Genomic DNA, 27,781 nt, shown 5'->3' with positions numbered 1-27,781 from the left:
AGGACATTTCTGCAATAGTGATTCCATTCTAATGTTCAAACATTTCCCAAACTTTCCTGTGGGACTAGGATGCGAAGGTAGAACAGGTACATCAGCTAACAAAACACGCCTAGGTAAATGGGGCGCATAAGCAGGAAGCATCCCCAGCTTAACAGCATTGCGGGACTCATGGTTTCTTCGTTACTGATTGCCTCCAGCACCTGGCCCAGGGAAGAAATCACATTAACTCAGCAAGACTCAACCCTAAGGGCAAGTCTGGGATGTTAACTGGCAAGAAGCTCTCATTACAGACCTTTACATGTTCGTGCAATAAAAATTTACTGACTGTTTATAGTGTTATGAGGCACAGAGGCTGGGATAATACTTGAAGACCATGTCTCTGCTTTCAGAGAAGCACAAACGGGAGATGGCTTCACAGTTCTCAGAGTGATGGGAGCACTTAGCAACCCAAAGAAGGACATGACTGGCAGCTTGGCGCGAAGGGAGAAGAGTGTGATCCGTTACAAAGAAGAGTTACAACAAATATGAGGGGTCACTTGAGATGGATATTTTTAGAAGACAGAATTACTGAAACACATACCTAAAGGCAGCGACAATATCTGGGAACCCAAACGACAGGGCGTTACTGGAGTAGGGTTATTTGTAGAAAATCGGTAGGAATGATCAGATACATAGGTAATGGATAGCATTGTGGAGGGCCTTGTAGAATGTCGGCAGCGTGAGTGCAGGGACTCTGTGTCTTTCTAACAATGGTGTATCCCACACACATAGTGGGTGGGTGCTAAGCGTTATTGAGTACATTACTGAATGCATTATGAATGACTGCTCACATTTTGAACTCTTTCTTAAAGGAAATGGGGGAAAATGAAGGGAAACTAGGTAAGAAAATAAGATTTATATTTGCAAACACCTTTGAGGCTCCATAACCAATTAAAAGAGGGGAGATCCAAGAAGCATGAATAATATTAATAATTCAGACTTGGTATCCTGAGCACAATGAGGCTGGACAGAAAGAGATGGATACAAGACATTTGAAAATAGAATGTATAGGATTCACTGACTTATTGGAGAACAAGCAAAGAATGGGAAAAATGGAAGACTTTTTTTCTGGTTTCCAACTTGAGAAATTGGTACATAATGCTCTCATAAAAGGAGAAAGGAAATACTGGAAAAAGAGCAAACATAGGCAGGGTGGGCTAACCGGTAAGTCTGGTGATAGAATCTCAGGTGCCCGGGAGACATCTGCATACATGGCAGGAATACCTAATTATCATAAGAGGTAGCCAGGAAACACTTAACAGAAGCTTAGATGTGTCTGGGATCACTGGAGCTAGAGTGTAGATTTGAAAAGAGAACAGGATGGAACCATAGATAGTCCTATATTTAAGCATCAGATACTTTATTTAAAAAGAGCTATAGATTTGAGAAGGTAAAAATAGCTCCTGTAGAAGGCAGTTTTAAATGAAGAATTCAAGTGAAGAAAATGTCATGTAGGGTGTGACAATATGAAGTGTACCAGGAAGGTCAAGAATCATAAAGACTGAGAAGACCTTTAACTTTGCATTTCAATTTTGGTAGTAGCTCTACAGAAATTAGTTTCAAGAGCATGGGAATGATGAACTCTGGACTGCCAACATTTGATTGAGGGGTGAATGAGAAAAGAGGAAGCTTGGCTATGAAAGGAAGTAGAGACAGGGAGGGGGAGTTTTAAAGATTCAAAACTTAGGCAAGTGTACTGTGGATAAAAGCAGTGGAGCAAGCAGAAGTTTCAGGTCAGCTTCAGACAGAATTGAGGTAGAATTTTATCTTGCAAGTTTTCTGCCCATTACTCTTTCCCATCACGTTTAACTTATGCTCTCCCTTCTCCTTCAGGTACTCTGTTTTAGTAAAGAACTTCTAAAAATTAAAAAGCTTTTAAAACTTAAAATGACTCAGGAAATCTCTGCCACTGGAGCATGCAAGAGAGGAGACCCTTGGATGGAGTTCCTGTGCTTCTCAAATTACACACAATGTTGGCAGTGAAAGGCTCCTTAGGCCACTTCTGGCACTGATACAGTATCTCTGGAAGACAAAGGGAGATAAGGGGACATTGTGGGAAAGAAGTTTCAAGGCTAACTACATTTCCACTGTAGTATATTAAAGAGCTTAGAAGTGGGAAGAAAGAAAGAAAATCAGAAGAGTTATGATTTACAGTAAGATATTTGACAATTTTCTTTAACATTTTGTCAGTATCATTGTACGGTAACAAATATAAATTTCAATATGTGACACTGTCATGGGAAATGGTAAGATGTACTTCCAAATATTTATCAGTTGTTCCTTCTTGGGCACTTTCAGTTTAGCAAATTGGCACTGCTTTATAAATACTCAATAAACACTATCTTATGATGATTCAATATAGTAATAGAACTTAAATTTGATGATTGTTTTGGTTAAAATGGTGTAAATACAAGTGACGAGCCTTATTAGATGTAAATTATATTGATAAATAAAATCTTACATTACAAAGATACCGAATTATATAAATACATGAAATATAAAAAGTGTACACAAATTTTTATTTCTAACCAGTTCTATGTTCAGCACATCTACATAAAAAAGTCACTATTGCTAGTAATTTTCCGGGGCCAACAGATGTACAAAGGAAAATGTAAGGAAGAAGAGAAAATTCCCTCTCCTGGATAATGATAATATCTTCATCAACAAAGAATTGTTTTCAAAATGTGACCTATGTATGTTCACTAATTTTTGTAGATACCACAAAGGTGTTTAAAGGTATTTACTTAATACTAGCTGCTAAATTTAGAGCCAAGTTTCCTTGAAAAAAAATGTAATCACTGAAAATGAGCAGTTGATGAAAAGCTGTAAAGCTGTTACTCTTTCTTCTCTATCTGTTCTTCCAAAATTATGCTACTGAAAGTCATGATTTATTTACACAAGTTGTGGTAAAAAAAGACTGATGTGTAGCCAACAACTCATCTCATACCGTACTTAATGATAATCCAAATAAGAGTAGACAGCAATAAACCCTCAGCATGAGTTATAATGGGAAAAAACTAATAATTCCTTTCAAGTCCCTCTTTGCAGCTGTACGAAAGTTGAATTTTACAATTTTCCATAAATAAATATATTTAAAACGAAATTATTTCTGAAAGCCATTTATGCTCATAAAGAGTTTAAGCATCTCCAAATAATAAAGTCCTTTGTAAAGATAGAGTGATTTTATCTTTATTTTATTATTTAAAAATAATTTAGTAATCTAAAAATTCTACACTCACTAATTTGTTAGGGATGAAAGGAAGGAGCCAATAGTGAATCAAGAGTTTTATAACCATGAAGGAGAGAACTATAACAACTGAAAATGAAAAGGTAGGAATCCAAGAGTTGATGAAGCCTTAGTAATTAAGAAGAAAGTTTTGGAAATGAAAAGTTGGTACAAATCCAAACATTTCTAGAAAAGAATAACTACAAAGTTGAGTACTTATTAATTGTGTCTTATCTTTATAACCACAGGGGCTAATAAATGGAAGTGCTTAATAAATGCTTGTTAAATAATGTAATTTGTTTGAACTTAGACTATTCACTGAGTTATACTGTACCACTCCTCAGGAAAGAGCAGTCAGCACTAAAATAAATAAAACTAGTAGAGAAGGCACTGTCTGTTCTTTGTGAAAATTGATGGACATTAGCCAGTATCTAAACTTGAATCATAACACAAGCAAGTACTTTCACCTATAATTACAGAGTAGGCTAGGGAAATTGTCTATCCATGGAGGTTACAAAACTGAGTATGTTCAATAAAATTGTCCTAAGAAAAAGAATGATGCTAGAAAAGAAAAAGAATTGCTGCTAAATAAAGCATTTCTTTCTGAAAAGGACTAACCATATTAAACATGTTTTTGTTATTAACCATGATGAAAATTTCTTAAATAAGGTATACTCCCCAAATATACTTAGAACAGTTTAGGAAAACAAAAAAAAAAATCCAATTCTGAGCTGTTGAAACGTTTGCTGATTTTATAAAGGCTAGTATATTGCAAATTTGAAACAAACAGCAGGATGTTTAAATGTAATCAGTTCTGTTCTATCTTATTTTCAAATGAAAATTTACTTAGCAATGGACTTTTGGAAAATCTATTCATTTTCTTTTACAAGTTGATTCTGAAATAAAAGTTCATGTTTAACAGACATTGTCCAGCCAGTGTAACGTTAGGCATGGAACTACTATACTCATCATTAGTTTTGGGAAATTACTAGTACCATAAAGAGCAAGCCACAATATTCTGGCGGGGCGGGGTAGGGGGGGAGGACAGATTAGAATGTTAATAGAGCATACTATTTTTTGATTTATTGAAGTTTTGCTTAGCTAACAAGCATAGATATAATCTGTGTCACAGGTATTTCCTGTCAGTTAATAAGTGACTTAGTTCTTCTACTCCCAAAGCTGATGATTAAGCAGCAGGAAACTCCCTCTCCCTCTCCTGTTATGACTCCTGAAACAGTCCAGGATATCTGAATCTACGAAATGTGCGTGTTTAGTGTCATCATGGAATGTCAAGAAGACCACTATAAAAATTAAAGGAATTCAAGTACATTGACTGTGTAAGCTTGTGCCACTCCTTTCAATGAAATCATTTTGAAACCTTATAGATGACTGAACTACATAAGTATGTATCTGGTGCATTCTGGTAATCTTGAGGCTTGGGAAAGGAATTTTAAAGACTGTTAAAGACAATACAAAAACTCATGGGCATGGCTGTGTTCCAGTAAAACTTTATGTACCAAAATTGATGGCCTGCCACAGGCCCTCCTCATTTGTCAATCCCTCGTCTACAGGAATTCTAAGAGAAGTTTAGGAACTCTTGTATCCCTTACATTTCATTATATTGCAGAAAAGAAACCTTATTAATTTTGTTAAAAACAAATACGATGTTAACACCCTGGAAAACTAGCATTTTCCCATAGAAGGCACTCTGGCCAGAAGAGACAGTTCCTGAACCTTCACAGTTCTCATCGGTGTAAGAATTCACTGACCTACTCTAGCACTACGTCCCACTTTCTAGTCCTGCTTATTCTGAAGCACAGTCTAATTTATGCTGTTTAAGAGAGCATGGCTCTAAAACCAAACTTTCTGGGTTAAATTCCTGGCTTTGTCATGTCTTAATTGACATTGATTAAATTCCTTAATCCCTTTGAGCCTCAGATTTCTCATCTGCAATATAGGGGTAATAATGAAACCCACATCGGGGGATCTATGTTGTAGGAAATGAGTTAATATGTGTGAACTGCTTAAAACAGTACCTAGTATATAATATGTATTCAATTTCAGTATAAATGAAATATTAGCAATTATTATTATACCTACCCAAATTCTTTTCTTTTTTTTTGTTTTTTTGATTTGGTTCTCATAATCCTCAAATATTGCCCAACAGAAAGGGAAATGTTAAATGGTCTATATTATGATTTTTTAATAATGAGTAAGGATATGGTGAGAACAGGCCCCTCAAATAAAGATTATCGCCCTGAATGTAGGAAGTGCATCACTGCCTTCTCCTCCTGTTCACCATCCCACACCAAACATATACACTTGATCTTCCCAAATTTCCTCTCTGAGTGAAAGACTTTTTCAGGAGTCCCTGAAAATTCCCTGTGGCTAATCATACTGACTGGTGCTGGGAAACACCATTCGCTCTTACAAAGTTCCGCAGTCTCCTTCTGGAACAAGGTCGTGGTTTACCCTCTTTCCAACAACCCACAAGGAAATACCTCTCAAATGACATCACTTAATAGCCTCCCAACATCTGCCGGAGCACCATGACCACATGGAGAGATGGGTTACCCACACAGAGGGGTAGGTGACAGGAGTGCCCCAGGCCGGAAGGGCAAACACAGGTTGCAGAAACTGGGGAGGAGGCCTCAGGTCTTCACAATGGATCCCACTTTGTTCAGAGTGTTGAAAACGAATTTCTGATAGAATTCCCTCCAAAGTCACATACATATTACTTTTTAATATTAGGCCCCTTCTTCCCTCCATTAATGAGTTATCCCTGTGACTAAAAAATATACATTGTCAACACCTTAGATTTAGTCATATAATACTCAAAAGTGATAATGAAACTTTCATGTCTTGTATTTTGATCACTCCTGTAGTAAAATAAGGACTTTGAAAATTAACTTATGTACATAGAGAATGTTTGATAGGAGTCTATTTAAAATTAGTTCCCTAAGTATTTTGCATTTAGCTACTTCAAAAAATACCACATTTAAAATTTCTCAAAGATCAACCACAAAGAGAAGAGTCTTTGAAACAAAGGACTAATGTTCATTTTCAAACAGATAGAAAAAAAGTTCAAAGAAAACAGTGATAATTCCTGATTATCAAAGATTTTCTTTATTTGGACAGTTTTGATATTTAATACTGACTGAGTAAATACTATTCTTTTAGGTGGTAGTTGTTTATTTAAATAATGTCATAGAAATTTCATTCCAGGATGATAATGATCAACTTTTCACTGTATCCTCTTTGTGATTAAAAACAATAACTTACTAATTTCTTTTGTTTCAGTCTGGTGTTAACATTTCTATTTGAGACATAATTATAACTGTTGTTATCTTAGTGATAAACTGTGATATTTTATGACATAAAGAACATTTAAAAATGGTAGGACCAAAAGCTTTGATTGAAAAAACATGGGGAAGGCAGTCTTTGTGACAAGGAGTCCACTGTCTTCCCTTAATGCTGGCATTTGGGAATAAACCTGTGTTTCTTTCAAAAAAAAAAAAAATAAAGAAAAACATGGCTTGTAATCAAATGTGTACTATGAACGGTTGAGCAGCTAACATTTTAAAAATTAAAAGAGCTCATTAATAACAACTATATATATGTATAAGTACATACATACATACATACATATACACATACATGTAGGTATTTATTATACACACACATATGTATAGTATAATCATATGTATGCATATAATTAATTATACATACATATGTGTGAGTATAATTTCTTATTGACAAACATATTCATAGAACAATGTTTAAAAAAAAAGAGTTAATATGCCACAGACTTACCACAGCTTAGGTTGCTTTCAGCTTTGAGAGCTAGGGTTGGGATATTCCAAAAGTCATTTTGCCAGTCGACCACATTCCCTTTCACATTACAGCTGAGGTTGGAGAGGATTTTGGAATTCATGGTAAAATTCCAAAGTCGAAAGTTATAAATGTCCCCTTTTAGAGAGGCAATTTCATTTTGATTGGAGCCCAACAACAATTTCCCATTCCCAGAAATAACTTTACTAATGGTAGAATCGCATGGAACTGCTTCATAGTTTCTTTTGAAATGTACACCAACAGAGCCCAAAGAATTATTCCAAACGATGCAGAGCTGCTCAAAGCTTTCTGTGAAAATGTCTTCTTTATCCTTTACAGGTAACACGCTGTTTAGTAGGCACTCTGAGCCAGAAATAGATAGAAAGTAGCCATTCTTGGCCTTTCCAAAACTGAGTAATTTTGGGAAGGATGCATTTGAGTAGGAGAAAGCCATCCATTCACTGTCTTCCTTGCCAATTTTGGTTGCTTCAAAACAGAGTGTGAAAGCGCTGAGCTCTGGAATAGAGACACTTTTTGCAACAGATACCTGGTAAACATCTAGCTTCTGGGGTAAAATGACCTTTTGATTCCTTAAGGACACAGCAACTAGGACAAAACATAATAATAGATAAAACATGTTAACTTCAGATACGGACTAATGAGAAGCAAAATGTCTGATATACCCAACCCCTCCACCACTCTACTCATTGACTTGTGCCCCGCACTCCCCTCTTCCACTGTCCATCTACGCTCGAACACCCAACGCGTTGCCTTAAACCAATAATGATAACAGCAATAAGAAACCCCAGCAATTTTAACTCTAATCACCTTTGAGTTACAGCCAGCCAACTTAACAAACAACAAATATTTTTTTTTACTCTATGAACTGAAAAAAAAAAACATAAAACCAAAAAAAAAAAAAACCATAATTAAAAAACTACTAGTTTCAGGAAAGCTCTATTTATATTTAAGATTTTCAAAAATACGTTACTTTTCAAATCATTTCTAAAGATAATAACTAATCATTCTAGTTTTCTTCAACAATTACCTTTCACTCTACCCAAGCACTCCTATGGTACCCTCTCCCTTCAGGCACCCCATGTCCTACTCATATTCTCCATCACCAGGATATTTGAGGGATAAAGGCAATGAGGATTCCATGGAGGAGAAGGAGTCTAGTAAAATAACAACCTAAATGGAATGTTAAGCTACCTTTCCGTTACATCTGGGTGTTTGATCTAGTTTGTGAGGGAACAGTGGTTCAAAGGGCAGACGATGGAGCTCCTATCTCTGCTCTTCCACAGCGCTGTGTCACCTTAGACATTATTATTCGCCTTGCTCTACCCTAGTCTCTTCCTCTGCAAAGTGAAGGACAATGGCATCTATTGCACAGGTGGCTGACAGGAATTAAATAAGTTAATACCCGCACAACACTACAGCAGTGCCTGTGCCATAGTCAATATATAGCTAGTATTGATTACTAATATAGATTACTATTATTATATGAATAATAAATTCAAAATAAAAATCCATTAGCCTAGTCCTTCTGTGACATATGTAAAATTATTAAATAATACAATGGATTTAGCCCTATGCTAATCTAATAGACATGAAACGTTTTGATTTGAGAGAGAAGGCACTCGCCTCAAAAATACTGTTTAATACTGGTTTCATAGGAATGCTAGTTTGAATATATTTCAATATACACCAAGGATAAATCTATGGTAAAAACTTCATGGAAGTAGAAATATTCTACTTAAAAATTCATGATGGAATTTAATAGAATCATGTATTAGGTTGGAGCAAAAGTAATTGCAGTTTAAAAGGTTAAAAATAATTGCAGAAACCACAATTCCTTTTGCGCCATCCTATATTTTATCTACTTTTTAAATATAAAGCAGTTTACAGATTTATTTACCCAAAGGGATGCTTATGCAATATGAAACCAGTATTCTGTATGTGTTGTTGAAATGATAAAGGTTAAAGGAAATATGTCCATCAACATTTTATTAGTACTTTTGGCTAGGGGTAGATGTACTCATATAGATATTGTAATTTCCTTCTTTTTTATTTTCAAATCCCCTATAATATCTGATCATTTTTAAAACATTATTTGAAAAATTAAAGCATGTGTGTTTCAATGACCAACACATACACCTAATGTCAATTACAAACTAAATAACTCTGCCACCAAAAACACAATGTACAATAATGAGTCAGTCATTTTCATAGTGGTGTCTTTCTGTTTCGATTCTTTTCTTCATAGATAACATCTACTTAAGAAGCTCAGGAGAAAAAGATGTACAACTAAATCTCACAGTCTTAAAGCTTGAATACCTTAAGCAAAGACAGGTTTTAGAAAGAACTGAGTTATTTAAATGTTGTGATATGCCAGAATCTGAGAAGTACATCTGATAAAAATGTATTTCCTTTCCTTCAATTGGCCATTTTCAGAGGCTTTCCTCAGGTTATGTTGTCTATTAGCTTAAGTTATAAATACCTCTTTTTAAATTTTAATTTATGCTAATTTTCTATGTTTGTCTCCTAGCATAATTCCTTAAAAGGGCAACATGTTAAAAGCCTAAAATAAAATGATTCTAAATAGGAATGTTTTAAATGTTCAGTGGAGAGATGTTACAGTTCCAGATTTTAATTATCAGCTGTGGAATATCTAGTGTCTTCCAAGCAGCCTTTAAATGTTCTGCATATAAACAATATAAAATAATCCAGCTCTACTGTAACCAGATTTTGGATCTGGTTAACTATATATTGCTAATGAGAATACTCAGAGAATATTTTAACAGCATCTTGCCCTTAAATTCTAATCCTAATCATTCACATTCACTTAAAAGAGCGTAACTGTCTTCTGGTCTTGTGTTTACTGCAGAACATGTTAAATGAAAGCAGAAGGCTGGCACCGCCTTTGGTTTACATACCTCTGATGTAGCTGGCATTGAAACCTTTCTTCTGGATGCTAAAGTCACTTGAAAAGGACACATGCATCTCATTCGCACTTGAGTTAAACGATAGGCCTTTAGCAGTTGCTCCACAAAATTTAGTCTGGCTCTCTCCATTATCAAGGGATAATGAGTCATAAATGCAATTGGGAGCTTCTTCAATGTCGAAGTCATTAAACGTTATCTGAATGATGTAGCCAGTAGGGGCTCGGAGGGTCCACATGCAAGCCTGGCTGTTAGGGTAGTCGTTAGGGTAGCACGGAGAAGTAAAGATCCCAGAAGGGTTGGATAGGACAACCCTGCAGTTGGCACATCCCCACACTGTTGGCAAGACCAAAGAGAGACAGAGAAAAGGATCAGAGGCATACAACAATCCAAGAATACCACATACTGGGGACGAACAGTAAACATTTTTAAATATCAACACATATTCATGAAAATTAAAAGACAAACAAAACCATCTCAAGGAAAAAGAAGTACCAATAAAGCAACAAAAAATAAAAGAAAAATACAAAAGTTTAAAGCAATAATTCTTTAACTGAGGGAGAGGCGTCATATACTCTGAGAATCTGGTGAAAGTTATGGGAACTTTCTCCAGTAAAAATCACGGGAGCCACTACACTAGCACACAATTTTAGGGAATACACGAGGCCTCAGGAGGCAACAACAGATTTCACAAAGCTTCACGGACCTTGGTTAAGAATATCTACTCTATAGAGTAATTGAACTGGGTTCATGGGGGTTATAGAACCATAAAGATAGAACTCGATTATTACGAACTATGGATATAAAGCAAGAGAAACGCTTAGAAAATAAATGATTAAAGAGAAAGCTACCAATGCAAAAAATAAATAAACAGGTTATCATCTGGCAGACTGTATTTTTTTCTAAAATTCAAATAAATAGCATCACCTTGCATTTGTGGGATATTTATAGTTTTGAAAGTACTATCATTTATCCCATTTGTTTATCACAGTTGATAATTATATACTTGTGTGATCATGTCACTTATCAATATTCAGTAAATATTTATTGGTGCCTATTATATGCTAGGCACTGTTCTAAATAGTTAGTATATACCAATAAACAGGGACAACAATGTCTGTTGAATGATTCTTACACTTCAGTTTTGGTCCCAAGGATAAACAAACAATAATACAATGACAGGTGGTGATAAGAGGTAGAGAAAAATGTAAGAAATCAATTATTTTTCAATTGTTAGTTATCCAAGGCCTGGCCACCAGCTGGAACCGGAAACCAAGGTCTACTGTCTTCCTATCTAGCAATGCTATTGCAATTAATAGTCATGTTGCTTTCAAGTATTTGTATCAAAGTAGGCAGTAATCTCATTGACCAACACTGGATAAATACACTGCCATAAAACTGACACATAAATTTTCAAACAATAAATTACTTTCACCATGTTAATGTAAATTGCTCTATATTTATTGTGTTCCTTTTTTACTAGATTGAGTAGAATGAATAGGCAATAATTTTTCTTAAAAATGGTAGTCATTTCAAATATTACTTATTCTTCTATGGTACAGTGATATATTCAAGGATGTACATGTTATGCTGCTCGAATTAAGTCTGCTGTTTTCTTTTCCCCATGTCCACCTCGTGCTTTGCACTGCCTTGCCTTGCCAACACTGCTCCCCATCCATTCTTTCTCACTTGCCCTCCCTCTGCTCTTCCTCTCTAATGCTCTTACATCTTGTATGGGCTTGGAGACAGCCAGGGGAAAACACTTTATGACCATCAAGTGTTCGCCGAATGCCTTCCCTCATCCATCCCTGGACCACCATGTTCCTCTCCTCGGCAGCATTATTCAGAGCAGTTGTGTTACTTCCTGTTGTGAGACTGTTGCTTATTTTCTGTCTTCTCCTGCTAGTCTCTAGCTCAACAAGCACAGAGTAGGTACCGTCATATTCACCACCTTCCTCCTCATAGCATCCCTGACATAAAAAAGACCTTTGACAACTTTTGTTAAATTTATGAAAAAAATGAATAGTCTAAATGAATGGAAAAATGCCTAAATTGAAAATGACTAAGTATGGCATAGAAACTTAAGTCAAACAAAATCTAAGTCTGAACAAAAGATAAAGGGTGCATGAGCTCTGGAATATCTCTTTGGATGGGGTTTTGGGGCTCCTTCCTTCAATTACTCCACTCATACGTCGCATGGGATTAAAATGACTGGCCTTTCTGAGAAGGTTAGCTTCCCGTTACTGTACCTTGAGCTCAGGAGAGAGAAGTGACCCTGGTAAATTAAAAACAATGTATCTAGTAATAGGCACTGAAGATTAAAAGATAAAAATAGGAAGGAAAACAAGATACAATTATCTGTGTCATCTTAATATGCATGCAGGTAGCATCATTGTCCAAAATGAGATGCCATTCCCTATACCCGAGACCCAAGTAATGTTCCTGACATCCTTTATTCTGATATTGTTTTTTGTAAATTTTTTCCTAAGAATTGAATGAAAGGTACAGGAAAATTCAATTTGACTGATAACACTGACTACAGAACCTTGAACAAGTTCACCTTTCTGTGCCTCAGTTTCACCACCTTTACACTGATGGTAATAATAGAACCTACTCCTAGGGTTATTGGGAGGATTAGCTGGGTTAATACTGTAAAGTCCTAGAGCTGTACTGGGCCCATAATTAGCACTGTTTAAGTGTTAGCTATTATTAACATTACTATAACACAAAAGCTGTGCATCCACAATTTAAGAGAGGAAAACTAGTACCCCACCTTGGTAGAATCTCTTCCCCCTTAGGCACTTGGTGGGATATATAAGAGAAAGAAGACACCATAATGTTCATTAAAAATAACGATTTAAAGCACTATTCTATATGATTCTAATCTATAGTAACTAGACAGCATTTAGAGTTAGTGCTACTAAATAGTGATTATCTTAATTGGATTAAATGTCAGATAAACTAGGCCCAATATCATCATGTTCATTATAGTTCTATATAACATCACAGTAAAGGGCATTCGCATGTATTATCTCATTTGACATCATAATAACCCTGGGGATTAGTTTCACTTCCATCTTCAAATGAAGCAAATATGGCTAATATAGATTACATAATTTGCCCAAAGAACACATGTAATTGAGAGCAGGACAAGATTCAAACATAATTTGCCCAAAGTTACACATGTAATTGATAGCAGGACAAGATTCTTCTAGTCTTTCTAAGGAAAAAAAAAGTTGCCACATTTTTTTTTAATGAATGAGCAACAAAGTGTGAACTCGAGTACTGTTTTAAGAGACAATGTTGTTGTTGTTGTTTTTGTTGCTGTTTTCTTTATTTTTTTATTAGTTTCGGGTGCACAAAACAATGTAATAGTTAGGCATTTATCATTTATATCCTTCACACAGTGACAACTCCCCTGCCCCCATCCACTACCCCTCTGTCATCACACACAGCCATTAAGGGACAATGATTTTTCAATGGCCAATTTCTTAAAGAGTGTAATCACCCTTAAATTCATGTTTTAGGAGACTAATTTTGAAGTATTTTAGTAAACAGTGTTATAGAGTCTAAAATATAGTGCTTTGGGTTTGCCCATTGGAGCAAATGTCACTGCCAATTGATTTCTACACTATGAAGAAAGTAATTTGTTCTCTCTTAAAGGCAGGGAACTTAGAAAGATGGCTACTGAAGTAGCCACTGAATGAAGCCTTGGTAAAACAAGGGTTAACATAGCTCCTACAAGCCACCCAGCTCAAAACATCTGGCTCAAGATGTTCCCAAACACAGATATAGTAACATATTTATACTTATAACTTACAAAATAAAAGTTTTCAGGTAATTTAAACAAAACAAATTCTACCCTCAACTCTTGCCTATGCTTGTCCGTGTTGGGCAATAATTTAGTCCTGCATACTTTCACAAAACTTTATTCTTGAAGGACTTCAAACCTAAAATGGAAAACCTCCCAGTCAATCTGAAGCCTATCTTAACTTACAAACAACATTTAGATAGAGATTCAATAACCATTATCTTACTGGGTTTTTTATCTCAGAAATTTGAATTTTTACCCCACTCTGGCTGCAAGTATGTCTCTGTAAATCAAATACTAAGCTCTTTAAAACCCCTCGAAAACATGAGTTTCAGATCTCAAGGGATAAATCAAGAGATCAATTTTAGCTGCTTTCAACAAAGATCTGCAGATGGAATAACTGTTTTTCCTACAGTGTTAAATGGTGAACAAAATTCTTCATTTGAATGTCTGTAAAACTGTCAATGACGAATTTTTTGGAAAAACTAGCCAGTGAAAATTATCTTCAGAAAATTTAGCTTACATTGTCAGCTCAGTTTGCATCCACTCAAAGTCCTTGTTTGAATTATCTATGTGACTATTATATTCTTATGAAACAAAAGTTAGTTGCTTATAAAGGTTTAAAATATTTTATACCCTGGTGGTTTCTGAAGATTAAACCTAGGGGTCAGCAGCTGACATTTCTAGGACCAGTTCTAATGCCTAAATCATTATAAAGACAGGACAGCCACACACCATTTCTCCAGATTAAGTAAACTGCCGCCAGGTGTAATATCAAGGAAGTAAAATATAAAGTAATACATTAGCGCTGGAAAGTATTAAATGATAATATACAAAACTGAACAACCTCATGAAAGTGTTTAAATTTGAAGTGATTTCAGGCTTCTATGCAGATTGGTTCAGGATGGTAAGGAATCTGCCGGCAATTTGGCTGTGAATCTGTAATTCATAACAAATCTGGGATTCTGTTAATGTGATAGACTTGGCAAGTATCCCACCTTCCCTCACCATTCTCTTCAAGTTCTGCACACAAAATAACATCACCATGTTGGGAGGGTCCCTGTTAGACCAGGGTTACATTGGTCCATCCAATCTCCTGCTAGAACTTCCAGGAGCCAAGAAAGGATATAAATTTACTCCTCAATTCCTCCTAAAACATGGTTTCCCCAGAGTTAACCAGAAAATTGTTTGATTTCCCTTTGTAATGTTTCAACCTCAAACTGTTCTTTCGAAACACCACGGATATGAAGCCACCACTTTACTTGAATCAGTTCAACTAAGTTTGACATAGCTAGAAAACTAACAAGAAGCTGAACTGAAGGTTCCTTGATGAGGCACCATTAAGCTTGATAATTTTTTGAATCTCCAAAGAAATACACATGTACCACACCTCAGATACATTTCTGTCTTCTGTAAGATGGTTCATGTTTAGACTTCAAGTCCTGTTTTTCCATAATCACCTTGGCATGAGAATATTCCACATGTAACTACAAAGGGAATACTTTCGGAAGATCCCAACAAGTGAACTGTTGTATATCCATTTAGTCAGCTTATTATATTGATATATATCTCTTGCAAGAGGATTAAACACACAAGCACACGTGCATGCATATGCACACACACCCACACACATTTTCATGGGAAACTGTTCTCTCTTAAGCAATGGTTGAGTCTTTCTCCAGAATTAAAACAAACAAACAAAACAAAACAAAAACTAAAGCCAGTGCATAATTTGAAACAACCTAAACTGCCTGATCTACCAGTTAATCTATCTTCTGGTTCATACAGTCAAGCCTCTTCTCCCTTTCCACATTCCTGTGCTACAAACCCCCACCTCTGTATCAGTCTAACCATGGACATCTGCTCTCTAATGCATAGGTTTCTGAGCACTATTGAAAAGAATTCACAAAATGGTGGACATTAGTTATACTAAAGAGGCTTCTAATTTTATCTCACTCACCCTCTGCAACATTCAATACCTCTGAACACTCGATTATTTAGTCTCTCCCCTATAATGCCTACCTTCTCCTTGGTCTCCTCCTGCCCTTCTCTCTGCCCTCTCTGAGCTTCCCCTTTGTTCTGCTTGCCCTTACAATCCTTGCTATTCCAAGTATGGTCCTTACACCAGTAGCCTCACCTGGGAGCTTGTAAGACATGCAGAATCACCCAGACCTATTATACAAAATCTGTATTTTAACGTGATTCTCTGGGGATTTATAAACACATTAAAATGTAAGAAGCGCTCCTCTGAATCACACCATACTACAGGAGCTAGTCACAGTCTCCATGAAGACACCCCTTCCCAAGACTAATCTCCCCTCCCACATCTCATGCAGTCATATTTATACCATGACCTCAGGGGAGGACCCCTGACCGAAGAGAACCAAATCGTGGACTCAGCTAATCGGTCAATTCTCTCTCTGAGAATTTGAAGTTAGAGACAAAGATAATTTACTCACAGAATGATGAACAACAGAATGATGAAGTTATATAACCACTAAGGTAGCAGAAGCCTTGGCTACTTGTAAAGGACACTGATGGGCAAACAGAGAAAAGAGAGAGAAAATGTGTAGAACAGAGAGATGAGAGGAAACCAGACATTGAGAAACACAAAAACTTTAATTCTAGACATTCCATGTCCAGCAATCAATGGGAGGAGCTGTTGTTGGTAGCTTGTTCTTGGATTCTATGACAAGAACTCTTATGATAGTTACCATGTCACTTCTTCACTTGGTCCAGGTTTAGTGCATTTCTGTTCCTTACAACCAAGTGTGCTTTAGGCCAATACTTTATGGGACTCTCCTTTCTCTTTAGCACTCTCTCTACACTCATTCCCGTTGGGTGATCTCATCCAAACACAGGCCTTCATTATGTCCAAATACTGATGACACACATGTTCTACTGAGCACCACACCCACACTTGCGAATGCCAATTCGGCATCTCCACTTGGATGTTCTATCGATCCTTCAATGCAAATACCATCCTCAAATAATCTGTTTTCATCCACTATATAATTGTTAGTAGATGAGAATCATCTAAGCTAGGACTCTGAATAGCTCTTTTCCCACACCATTTCAAATAGTTTGTCAAGGGTTATGACATTTATTTTGTTCATGGTTATTTAATTTATTCCCTCATCTCATTCCCACGGCCACTTAGTTTAAGGTTCTCATATTTTCTCTCATGGACAAAAAGTTCAGTAACTACTTTCCTTGTCAACAGTCTTGTCACCTTCAATTCATCCTCCACTTCACTACAAGAAACATCTATGAAAATACAAATGCAAATCTAAAAATAAGTTTTCTGTAACTGAAAATCTCTGGGATCCAATAAGATAAGCGTCTTTGAATGACACATACAGTACTCCATATTTTCCCTGTTCACACTTTCTAGTTCATCTCTTAACATCCCCCACATTTATTCACTTAATAGATACTTATTACATATCTATGTACCCGACACTGTAAGGGGTGCTGGGAATACAGTCATGGACAAGATATAATCCCTGACTTTAGGGAAAGTATAGATTATTTCAAACACAAATAAATAAGTAAATAGCAATAATACAATTGAAAAGTGCTCTGATAGAGCAGGTAGATGAGTGTGATAACCTAGGTTTAGACTTCATAGAAATGGTGCCATTTCTAACAGACGAGAAAGAAACTGAGACCTAAATGTATAGCAGAGAAGTGGGCCAAGTGAGAAGGGGAAGCAGAGGAGAACAAGAAAAGAATGTCCTGGTCAGTAGATGCAAAGGCTTGGAGGTGAGAGAGAGCATAGATTATTAAAACAACTTAAAGAGTTCAGGTTAGCTGAAATAGTGTGCAAAGTGGGGAGAAATGAGAGGTAAAGATGGCAAGGGAGGCAGAGATGTTCTGCAGAATTTTGCAGGCCATTTGAAGAAAATGAAAAACTATAAGAGCAGTAGTGAAAATAAAAAGGTTTTAATTATGGGAAAGTAAAATAATCAGATTTGTGTTTAGTACAGATATTTTTAAAAACCTCACGCTTTTATACATAAACAACATGAAACTACCAGTGAATAAAGACCCTTGTTAAGAATCACTACAGCCCAAGTCAAAGGACTTGACAGATGACAAGAAGAAAGACAAAAGACAGCAAGTGACAGCTTGTCTGTAAAAAGAAAATAGCAGTCACAGTGGAAGGGAAGATTAATCACAAGGACTCACTGAGGCAAACCTTAACTGTTGATGAGTAACATGTAAAAGTGGTAAAGTGACCAACCTAGCGTTCATTCAATATCTGTCTTACTTTGATCTTACATGCTGTATTACTCCTAAAGAAAAACTAAGGCAATGATAAAAAAACACTCAACTAATGTTCATTTGACTTGAGATGTCACAGAAAATCTTTCTATATGGATTATCTAGGCAAAGCTGCAGGGTAAAACTGGTTTATGTTGGCACTGACCAGAAAAACATTGCTAAATATTACCAACATAAGTGGAGAATGTCTTAGCCTAATAAAAGCTAACTATAGTTCTAATACTCACAAAGTCAATGATGTAATTACTGGCTAAACAGTGCATTACTAACTTCTTGAGCACATGAACTATCCATGTAAAGTACTAGGACTATACTTGTCTTGTAGTAAGACGCTCAAATAAAATTAGTTTTTAGTGTTGTGATTATGGTTATTATTTGATAGCAGAGCATGTTAGCCGTATTTCAGTTCCTTTGTTAGTTCATTCATTCATTCATTCATTCAATTTTCTTGGCTCCTACTTCCATTCATTTTCAGTTTTTTTTCAGATGTCTTTACATATGGTTACCAGAGGGTAGGCAGGAGTAAAACAAATTTGAAAAGTCAAGTGAAGGTTATTGCTTCCAATTTATTCCATGTTATGTGGTGCAGGTGAAGAACCTGAAATTAATAGCTAGAATAAGTTTTGGTTTTACAAGCTTGCCCTTCCAATACGTTGGGAAAATGTATTGGGAAGAAGATGGCAGTAACAGGATAAGTGTGCGTCTTAGCTCAAATTTTCCAAATGAGCCTTTAATTTGAGGGCATAAAAAAAACACCCACTCAGGTTTGTACACAGAAATGGAAGCAGTTTAAATAGTCAAGGTTTGGAGCACAGCAAATTATAGATGCAACTGGCATAATTTTGTCTCTTTAAGGAATATTTTTTTATGTAAACATCTTAGTAATAAGAAAGGGCTAATGTAAAAGTTTCATGATATAGATTTTTTAAAATATACATGTTTTCTCAGTAAAGCTTTCCATAATATCCAAGCACAACAGCTTGTTTAAATATGCTAATTGTTTTAAGTTAATTCATCGCTGGAATTAATTACTTTTCGAAATATTTACATAATGTTAAAAATATTTATATAATAGATCTCAAGTATATTAGTGTATGAGAGACAGAGAGAGTAGTAGAGAGAAATAAACTTAAGTTTTTTTTCAACAAACCCTGAATTGAACTTTAAAAAGATTTCTTCTATGTTAACTCCTTTCTAGCTAAATCACAAGATCTAGCTGATAAAAAAAAAAAATACGTTATTATTGTGAAAAACAATTACGGTGACAAGGGCAATATACTTACGAAACTGAACTAGAAGCTCTCTCAAGATCCTTTTCAGATCTAAAATTATGCCTTTCAAGGTATTTCCTTTAAAATTTGAATACAAGCCATATGAACTCATAAAACATGTTCTGTCTTCACAACAGTATGTGGAGAATGAAATAAAAATAACAACAGTAATTACACGTAGCATTTAGTGGTGATTATTTTGTGCCAGATGAGAGAATAAATTGCCTTCCTCTTGCAATAGCCATCTTTACGTGAATATTTGGCCATATTATAAATGGATCATAGTGGGTTCTAGCCTTGGCTCTTCCATTCACCAACGTGTGACTATGAGCTTGTCACTAGCCATTGAGGTTTTGGTTTCCACATCTGAAAGGAATGTCTCATTTGGTTTTAAAACCCAAGTATGGGTGATAGCGTCAGTTCCTTACACACAGCAGAGCTTCAATTGCTCCCTTTGCTAGGAAGAAGCTTCCAAGAGAGTCATAAAGATATCTGACACTTCCCTGAGGAAAAGTGTCTCGATGTGTAGTTCACAAGACTGTGAGACAAGGGGGTCTTTCTGAGTAGTCCTGAATCTCAGCCTGTTTGTGTTCATTCGTCCACTTTGGGGCCAATACAGATTGAATGCAAGTAGAACTAATGGTCAGCAAACATCCTGGCTTCTGGAATATATTCCGACAGCTCAGCAAAATTTCCACATCTTGCTAACAGCACTTATTGTGCTATTTTGAATATTGCTGGCTTAGAATTACAGGGCAAGTTGTGACAGATTGTGAAGATTTAGAGTGTGGTTACATCTGGAAAAAAATAATCTCTTTTCTACGGAACATAGAAGCTTTCGTGTGTTGTTGATGCCTACCCGCTTACTTTACAAAAGAAAAACGAGTGTACTACTTTTGTAAAGTAAACACAACTATTGAGAAGCAAGGCTGAATGCTGGTTTGCTGCACCATTGCTAAAATGTTTATCTAATTTCAAGTGGCACTGGGTTGGGGATGAGGTGATGTAGGTGCTAACTTTGCAGAGCTTCTGGCAGGTTATGTTCATCCGGGCAACTCAATCAGCATCTCCACAGCTAAACTGCTTCACCTCTGCCCCAGGGGGCCTCCACATCAATCACAAGTCTGCAGCAAAAGCACACTGGAAAAAGTTTGTGAAGTTCACCAAACTTTATAATTGTAAGTTTCCAGGATAGTATAAAAATCGACTTGCTTACTGTCCTCTTTCAGCCAGCTATATTTTTAAACTCCAGAAAAAGGGGAGAGTGACTTGTTATAGGTGGGTGAGTAAGGTCACACCTGCAGGCAAGCCTGCGAGAAGGCCAAACCACCAAAAGTGGGTGGGCTGGGTGGTCTACAGAGCAAACAGTGCAGCATGTTTCCAGCTGGAGGTGCAGACCTAAGAACAGAAGCTCTGTCAGTGTCCAGGAGGTCTGAACTGGGGCAGACCTCACTGCCACTGGAGAGCGTAGGAGTGCTCAGGCAGCATTCATTTGCTTCACTCACTATTGGGGGAGCAGAGTGATCATTCAAAATTTCTGTAAAATGATGTCTGTGCTCTTGATGACCATTTAGCTTCTCGGTGTTTCAAAGAAAGAGAAAAATTATTTTAACAAAGAGATTCCTTGCGTGATCCCATTTAGAACATCAAGTAGGGACGTTTTGCAGGGTATGATCTAAGGGAGTTATTTTGAAATAATAATAGGTATAATTGTATTCTGGGTCAGTACCAGCTATAACACAGAGTTTTGTCACCCCACTCTTCATCAAAATGACACTGACAAATAGGCAGACTGAGCCCCAGGGATTGCCGAAATTACATAGGAAGATCCATCTTACAGAAAAACTGAAAGGGAAATTTCAAACAACAGCAATTTGGGATTCTAATATAAATACCAAGTTTTAGATACATATTTAGCATTTTCCTAGGGAAAGGTTTATGATGGGAAGACTATGTCCCATTTTGGTATCAAATTTCAACCAAGAAAGGAAGAGAAACTAGGTTTTTGAATTCTTTAATAATGAGTTAAAGTAAGTAGGGGATATTTGGACAGCAGATCCTTCTGAAAGTTATTTTGCTAAGATAATATGAGCTGAATCTCTACTCAGGGAAATGAAAATGATTTTCTTCTCCCTCCAATATAATCAGCTGACTTCCAGTTTTTAGGATGAGCAAAACATTAGGCATTTTTCGGAAGGACCACCCAGCCAATGTGGCACTGCTCTAAGTGGAAGGACATTTTGCGTAGCAAAATGAGTCAAAAACCAAAATTAATTGATATTTTAATAGAAATTAGTATTTGCTTTATAGTGATGTTAATTGTGTGTGTGTGTGAGTGTGTGTGTGATATTTTTGCCCAGAAGAAATTATGCTTTAAATTGCCAAAAATATTTTTTTCTCTAATACGTCATTTTTATAGATATTATTTTATTGTGTTGTACAAATTTCTTTTCTATAAAACTAAGTCATGATTCAAAGGCAGACAATGCAGATGAAGCTCCTTGATCACCGTGTCTCCCAACAAACACAGTCAATAGGAAATAAATGTAGGACACTGTACTTCAAATGCAGGCCAAAGCTCTTAGCCAAAATATAAAAGAGAACGTTCTAAGTGGTTGTTAAGAGTGAAGGCATAGCTAACAAACTGCGGATCATATCGGTCTTCACCAACTCAGACACAGCGAAGCCCCTTTTCACAGAGCCTGAGAACAGCAAAACTTTAAAGGAGAGTATCGTGTCATTTCTGTTTACTATATTTAAACATTTGCTCACAGGAGAGCTGAAAATTAAACACCTATAGTTCACAGAAGCTCTTTTGGACACAAATCTAAGTTTCTGTTTGAACTGGCTCCGGAGCTGCTCCAATGCCAACATCTTTACAGCTGCTCTCAGTATGTAAACCCCCCATATACTTGACTGGAAATAGCACATCGCCTGGTTGGAACTTTCTGCACAGTATTTCAGTGAAAGACACTACTGTCCTCTAAAGCACATTATTCAACAATTAAATTTGGGCCGCTCAAGCAAGAGACAAAGGCAGCACTATATCCCAATTCATTCTATCAATTTGTTTCCTGACATCATTTTTAGGTACAGCCTTTCAATTCACAGTTTGATTTCTTTACATGACTTCTAGTGAGGTAGAAGCCATGTAAAAAGATGGACACCTACCTCCTGAAGTACACTCTTTTCAGAAATATAAAAAATAAGGGCTTTAGTTAGAAAATCTCTTATATTAGCAGAACTTTTCTATGAACACCATTAATAAAGGCAAATTTTAATGTTAATAAAATTTTAATGAAAAATGGTATATCAAAATGTACTCCACTTCGTAGAACATCCAAGTAATAAAATGTGCTGATCCTTCCACTGTCTTTGGTGGGTTAAAAGAAAAAGAAATGATAAAAGAAAAGATAATGCCAACGCCCATTTGATTTGATTCAGGATTTTAGGAAGGCTGGGAGGGAACATGCTACACTAACAAAGTTTAGTATGAGTTGTAATTAAATCATCTTATTAGATATAATTGTAATAACATTAAGGCAGATTATCACATTTTCCTTTTGACCTCCTTTGGTAACCGATGGTAAAAAATACAGAGAGGTAAAATAGAATACATTTTGGACATAGGTTGGGTGGGAGCCTTTTGCTGTCTGCTTCCTCTTTGATTCTTTGGGTCATATCCAATAAAAATGGAAGTAGAGAGGGGAAAAAAAGCAAGTATCTCTAAGATGACCCACTTATCTTGAGTTCAGACTTTGACATTGTGTAATGCCAGTACACAAAGTTACAGATTTCCTTCATCCCACATAGAAAAAGGCTTTGGTGGTATTTTGTTTGTTTCTTTTTCTTTTTCCCTTTTTTTTTTTTTTTTGGTGGTGGGCAGTGGAGATCTGAAAATCTTGTGGTACACCCTCTGAAATTTAAGACTATTTTCCTTGGCATTCTTCATCTAATTTTATTTCCTTGCTTTCTTTGTCAGATATTTTTTTTCTCAGTTAAATACCACAAATTCATAAAATCGGCCAGGCTTAACGAAAAAAAAAAAAAAGAACAAAAAATGGTGATGTGTGTACATAATATGTACATGTAGATGTGTGCCTTCTGGAAGCATATATGATATATATGCAGACAATTTCCAGGCAGTCAGGCAGCATTGTCTACTTGATTGACTTCTAAATCTCCAGTGTCCAGTGTTACACATGATAAAGATTCACTACTCAAATATTGAGAAATTGAGAAAAAGGACAGATACACACACACACACACACACACACACAGTGTGTGTACTTCAAAATATATACAACATGAACATAAATACTTTTACATATATTTTTAAATATATATATATTACAATATAATTTTTTTAAATATATATTACAATTCAAAAAATTTTTTTTTAATAATCAGGATTTTTACATGGAAGATCATCAAGTTGTTCCTTCCTGGTCATGATAAATGTTAAACTGAATTCCATTCCAGGCTGAGATTATATTTGATTTCATATCACGCTAGTCCTTCTATCCTCAGCACATGCTGAGGTTGTAAAAGGCACACATGTATAAGGCACACACTGTAAGTACTAAAGAGGAAATGACTTACTTCGGGGAAACCACGAAGCCGTAGCAGCAGTGCCATAAACTTCCCAACATAGGAAGGTCACTGTACTTAGGCCAGTTGTTGACTTTACGCTTTGTTTCATCTTGTAACACCTGGATCTCTATCATCAATAACACTGAGTAGAATATCACTGCTTGTAGAAAACTTCCAGTTTACCTATTTCATGTCCTTCATTTTACAGATGAGGAAGCTAAGGCCCAGACATACGAACTGATTTGCTTGAGAGAACACCATGAATTAAAATCAAAATGAGAACCACTTACTTCTGTTCCCAACTATGGTAAAGGCAAATATTCTCTAATATGTGTATGCTTATACTAAATTTAAACATAGCAAAAAAATTTTAGAGTGCCTAATGTGTCTCAAGTCATACACAATTATCTTACCATATGTAAATTAAATTCTTATAACAGCTTTGCAAAGTATAATGTGATCACTATTTTATTGATGAGAAAACTGAGATTTCTGTATATCATTTTAATGCATTACTTTGCTTGTGTAATCTAGTCTATAAACTTCTGAACGGGATCACATCTAACTTGGTTTAGTCAACAATGACATGCTAAATTTATTTCTAATGATGATAGTTTGTATGGGTGGTCACAGTATTAATGACAATTTAATCTTCAAATTCTCTCCAGAATCAAAGGATTTTAAGGAATATTAGAGTTTAGATAATCCACTCCATCATCTTTCTTATAGCAAGAAGAAGCAACACGAAAAAAAACATGAGCTTTGGAAACAGGGAGACTTGCCATCTGTATGTGATCTTGCACAAATTATTCAACCTCTTTAAACCTATGTTTCTTCTTAGAAATGGGAAGACCTCCTTTTTTTGTGGTTACGGCATAGATTGGTGAAACCCTATATGAAGATCTTTACACAATGGCTGACACAGTATACGTCATTTGATTACTGGTGGTGTAATTCAGATCAGCCATCAATTCAAATGGAAACTGCAGCCAAGAAATCAAGAAATTTCTTGATTCTAATCAAAGTATATGTTGATAAATGAAATTTCTTATATTATCATTAAGACTGAAAGTAAATTTTAGGAAATTAGTTCTTTTTTTCCTATGAACTCTATCTCATAGGAAACTTCACAATTAAATATTTCTTTGCTCATTACCTATGAATTTTTTTGAAGTACAGACAGAAAGTTATTTACTTATTGAATGACACTCAGGACAGTAATAGAAGAATTAGGAAAGATCACCAAGGGCAAAGACATGTTATTAGAGACCAAGGCTAAGTTCATCCACACCCTCAGATTCTCAATTACTAGGTACAGATGTGAAAGTTGGACAGTGAGGAAGGCTGATAGGTAAAAAAAAATCATTTGAAATATGGTGTTGGAGAAGAGCTCTATAGACTCCCTGGACTGCTAGAAAGACACACAAGTGGGTCCTAGAGCAAATTAAGCCTGAAACATCACTGGAAACAAAAATGACAAAATGGAAGTTGTCCTACTTCCGGCCCATCATGAGAAGGCAGGGTGCTTTGGAAAAGGTAATAATGTTGGAAAAAGAGAAGGCAGCAGGAAGAGTTAGACCAAATAAGAGATGGACTGACTCCATAAAAGAAGCCATAGGTATGAATCTGTAGGAGCTGAGCAGGGCTGTGAGGACAGGACATTGTGGACCTCACTCCTTCATGGGGTCACCAGGAGTTAGAGCCAAAGCAACAGCACATACAAGCACAATGGATGCTGCAGAACACTGGCCAGATCCCCCTTCAGTGCTGTACTCACCCTCTCAGCTGAGATAGTTAGGTACTGACGGCTCACAGTTGAGTCTCCCTCAGAAGACTGCCGTCAGCTGAACAGAGACACCTCACCCAAAGTCAAACCCTATTCCCTGGATAGACCCCATCCAGTGACTGACCAAAGTCAGGGTACAAGGCCCAGCCCCCTTGCCCCAACCCAGGCATTCTGAAGGGCATCCCAGCTCCAGAGCTGCCTGTGGTATCTGCTGAGGGATTGTTGTGACTCTGTTGAAGCCTGACTTGTCCATCTGCCTATTCTTTCTTCACTCCCCCACAGGTGTTGGTTGAAGAATACTCCCTAATAAATCTCCTACATGCTTATCTCCATCTCAGAGTTTGAGTCACAGAAACATGACCTGTAACATCTGGCCATTCCATTATTTTACACGTGAATGAAATAATAGGAATTAAGGATACTCAGTAAAGAAATCTCCATTCACACTGCAGGGATATAGTAGAAAAACACTAAAATGAGAGAACTACAAGATATAAGTCTGGTGCCAGTCACAACATAGGTATGTTGGGTCACTTATTTAATATCTCAGCTTTACGTTCTTTCATTTTAGTTCTCTGGAAACCCTGGTATCTCTACCAGGCCAAGAAAAAAATTACCTGTGTTGAAAGAAATCAATAGTTTTATTTTCATCAAATCCCAACTGATTTACAGACCCAAGATGACAAATTTAAAGATCGTGATGTTTTTTCTTAACAGATTTGGAATGCAGAACTTTCCAGATTAAATTTTCCAGATTAATCTAACCTAGTGTAAATTCACTAATAATTCATTGTAGAATACTAATCAAAGTATATTGTTGATAAATGAAATTTCTTATATTATCATTACGACTGAAAGTAAATTTTAGGAAACTACTTCTTTTTTTCCTATGAACTCTATCTCATAAGAAACTTCACAATTAAATATTTCTTTGCTCATTACCTATGAATTTGTTGAAGTACAGACAGAAAGTTATTTACTTATTGAAGCGCATTTTTTTTCACAATGAAGCAGCAGATGCTTTCAAATGACGTTAGGAATAAACAGAAGAGGGGTACTTTTAAATAATGTAGAGAATTATAAAATGACACTTTCCTACTATCCTATTTTTACCAATCCAAAGACGAACATTGTTCCCTGTGGAAAAATGACCCATCTCATGCCTACATCTAAGTTTGCCTCTTCCATTTGATCTTTTAACATTTGATGCAGAGTCCAATTATAAGAAGGCTTCGTTGATCAAAGTTGGATTTTCATATTCCCTTTGACGTATCCTCTAGAGGGGGGCTTAACAAACACCATTTTAAAAATATACTGTACTAAAACATAAATCAATCACTCATCTTTGTTTTTCATTGAATTTCTGGTAAGCGGGTAGTGTGATGATTCTCAAAACCTTAATTCCACCACTCCATTACCATGTAGCTAATGGGTTCAGAAAAATCCAACCACAAAAACATAATCACAGTAGTTCTCTGTAAAGAGGTACCTGAAACCTCACTGATTACGACACTTAAAATGTTCCCTGTGAAGGTCAAATTCAAAACATATTTATGAAAAATAAACCTTTATGTTTAGATTTTAAACCTGTTGGCCAGAAAAAACATGGTAGTTTGGTCCAGAATATTAAGAAACTAACATAGGAATCGAGGAGAATATTTAGCTACTTTATTTAAATACAAACTCTTGTCGGTACTTCGGATCTATGATAAAGAGTTCCCTAGAAATAGAGAAATCAGGTTGTTCTTTAAAGTGTTAAATTTTAACTCGTTTGCATTGATACCAACTGACACAGTCATCTTAGAAAAAGAGAATCTTTCTGAGTAAGACTTGACTGTTACTAGAATGAATGTGGAGAAATACAGAGAGTATGATAAAGGAAAATTGAAGAACTCAATGGTAGTACCTAAGAACTACACTGGACCATTAAGAAAATCCTAGCAAATGACCCAGAGTCCTTCTGCCACACTGATAAGATCAAGTCTCTCATTAGAT

General features: G+C 36.1%; 1 protein-coding gene across 7 annotated transcripts in view; it reads right to left on the bottom strand.

The window, feature by feature from the left end:
* Positions 1 to 27,781, bottom strand: part of ADGRG6 (adhesion G protein-coupled receptor G6) — a 130,879-nt gene that overhangs the window by 55,535 nt on the left and 47,563 nt on the right. For all 7 annotated transcript variants that reach the window (XM_033103134.1, XM_033103137.1, XM_033103140.1 and 4 more), the window contains exons 3-4: positions 10,033 to 10,374; positions 7,079 to 7,702 (exon numbers count right to left, since the gene is read on the bottom strand). In XM_033103134.1, the coding sequence (XP_032959025.1) occupies positions 7,079 to 7,702; positions 10,033 to 10,374 (966 nt within the window). The remainder of the gene's footprint in view (positions 1 to 7,078; positions 7,703 to 10,032; positions 10,375 to 27,781) is intronic.

Source organism: Rhinolophus ferrumequinum, chromosome 3 (genome assembly GCF_004115265.2).
Source record: "Rhinolophus ferrumequinum isolate MPI-CBG mRhiFer1 chromosome 3, mRhiFer1_v1.p, whole genome shotgun sequence".
NCBI lineage: Eukaryota > Metazoa > Chordata > Mammalia > Chiroptera > Rhinolophidae > Rhinolophus > Rhinolophus ferrumequinum.
The sequence above is the reverse complement of the archived record's forward strand: the minus strand, read 5'-3'. Positions and strand labels throughout refer to the sequence as shown.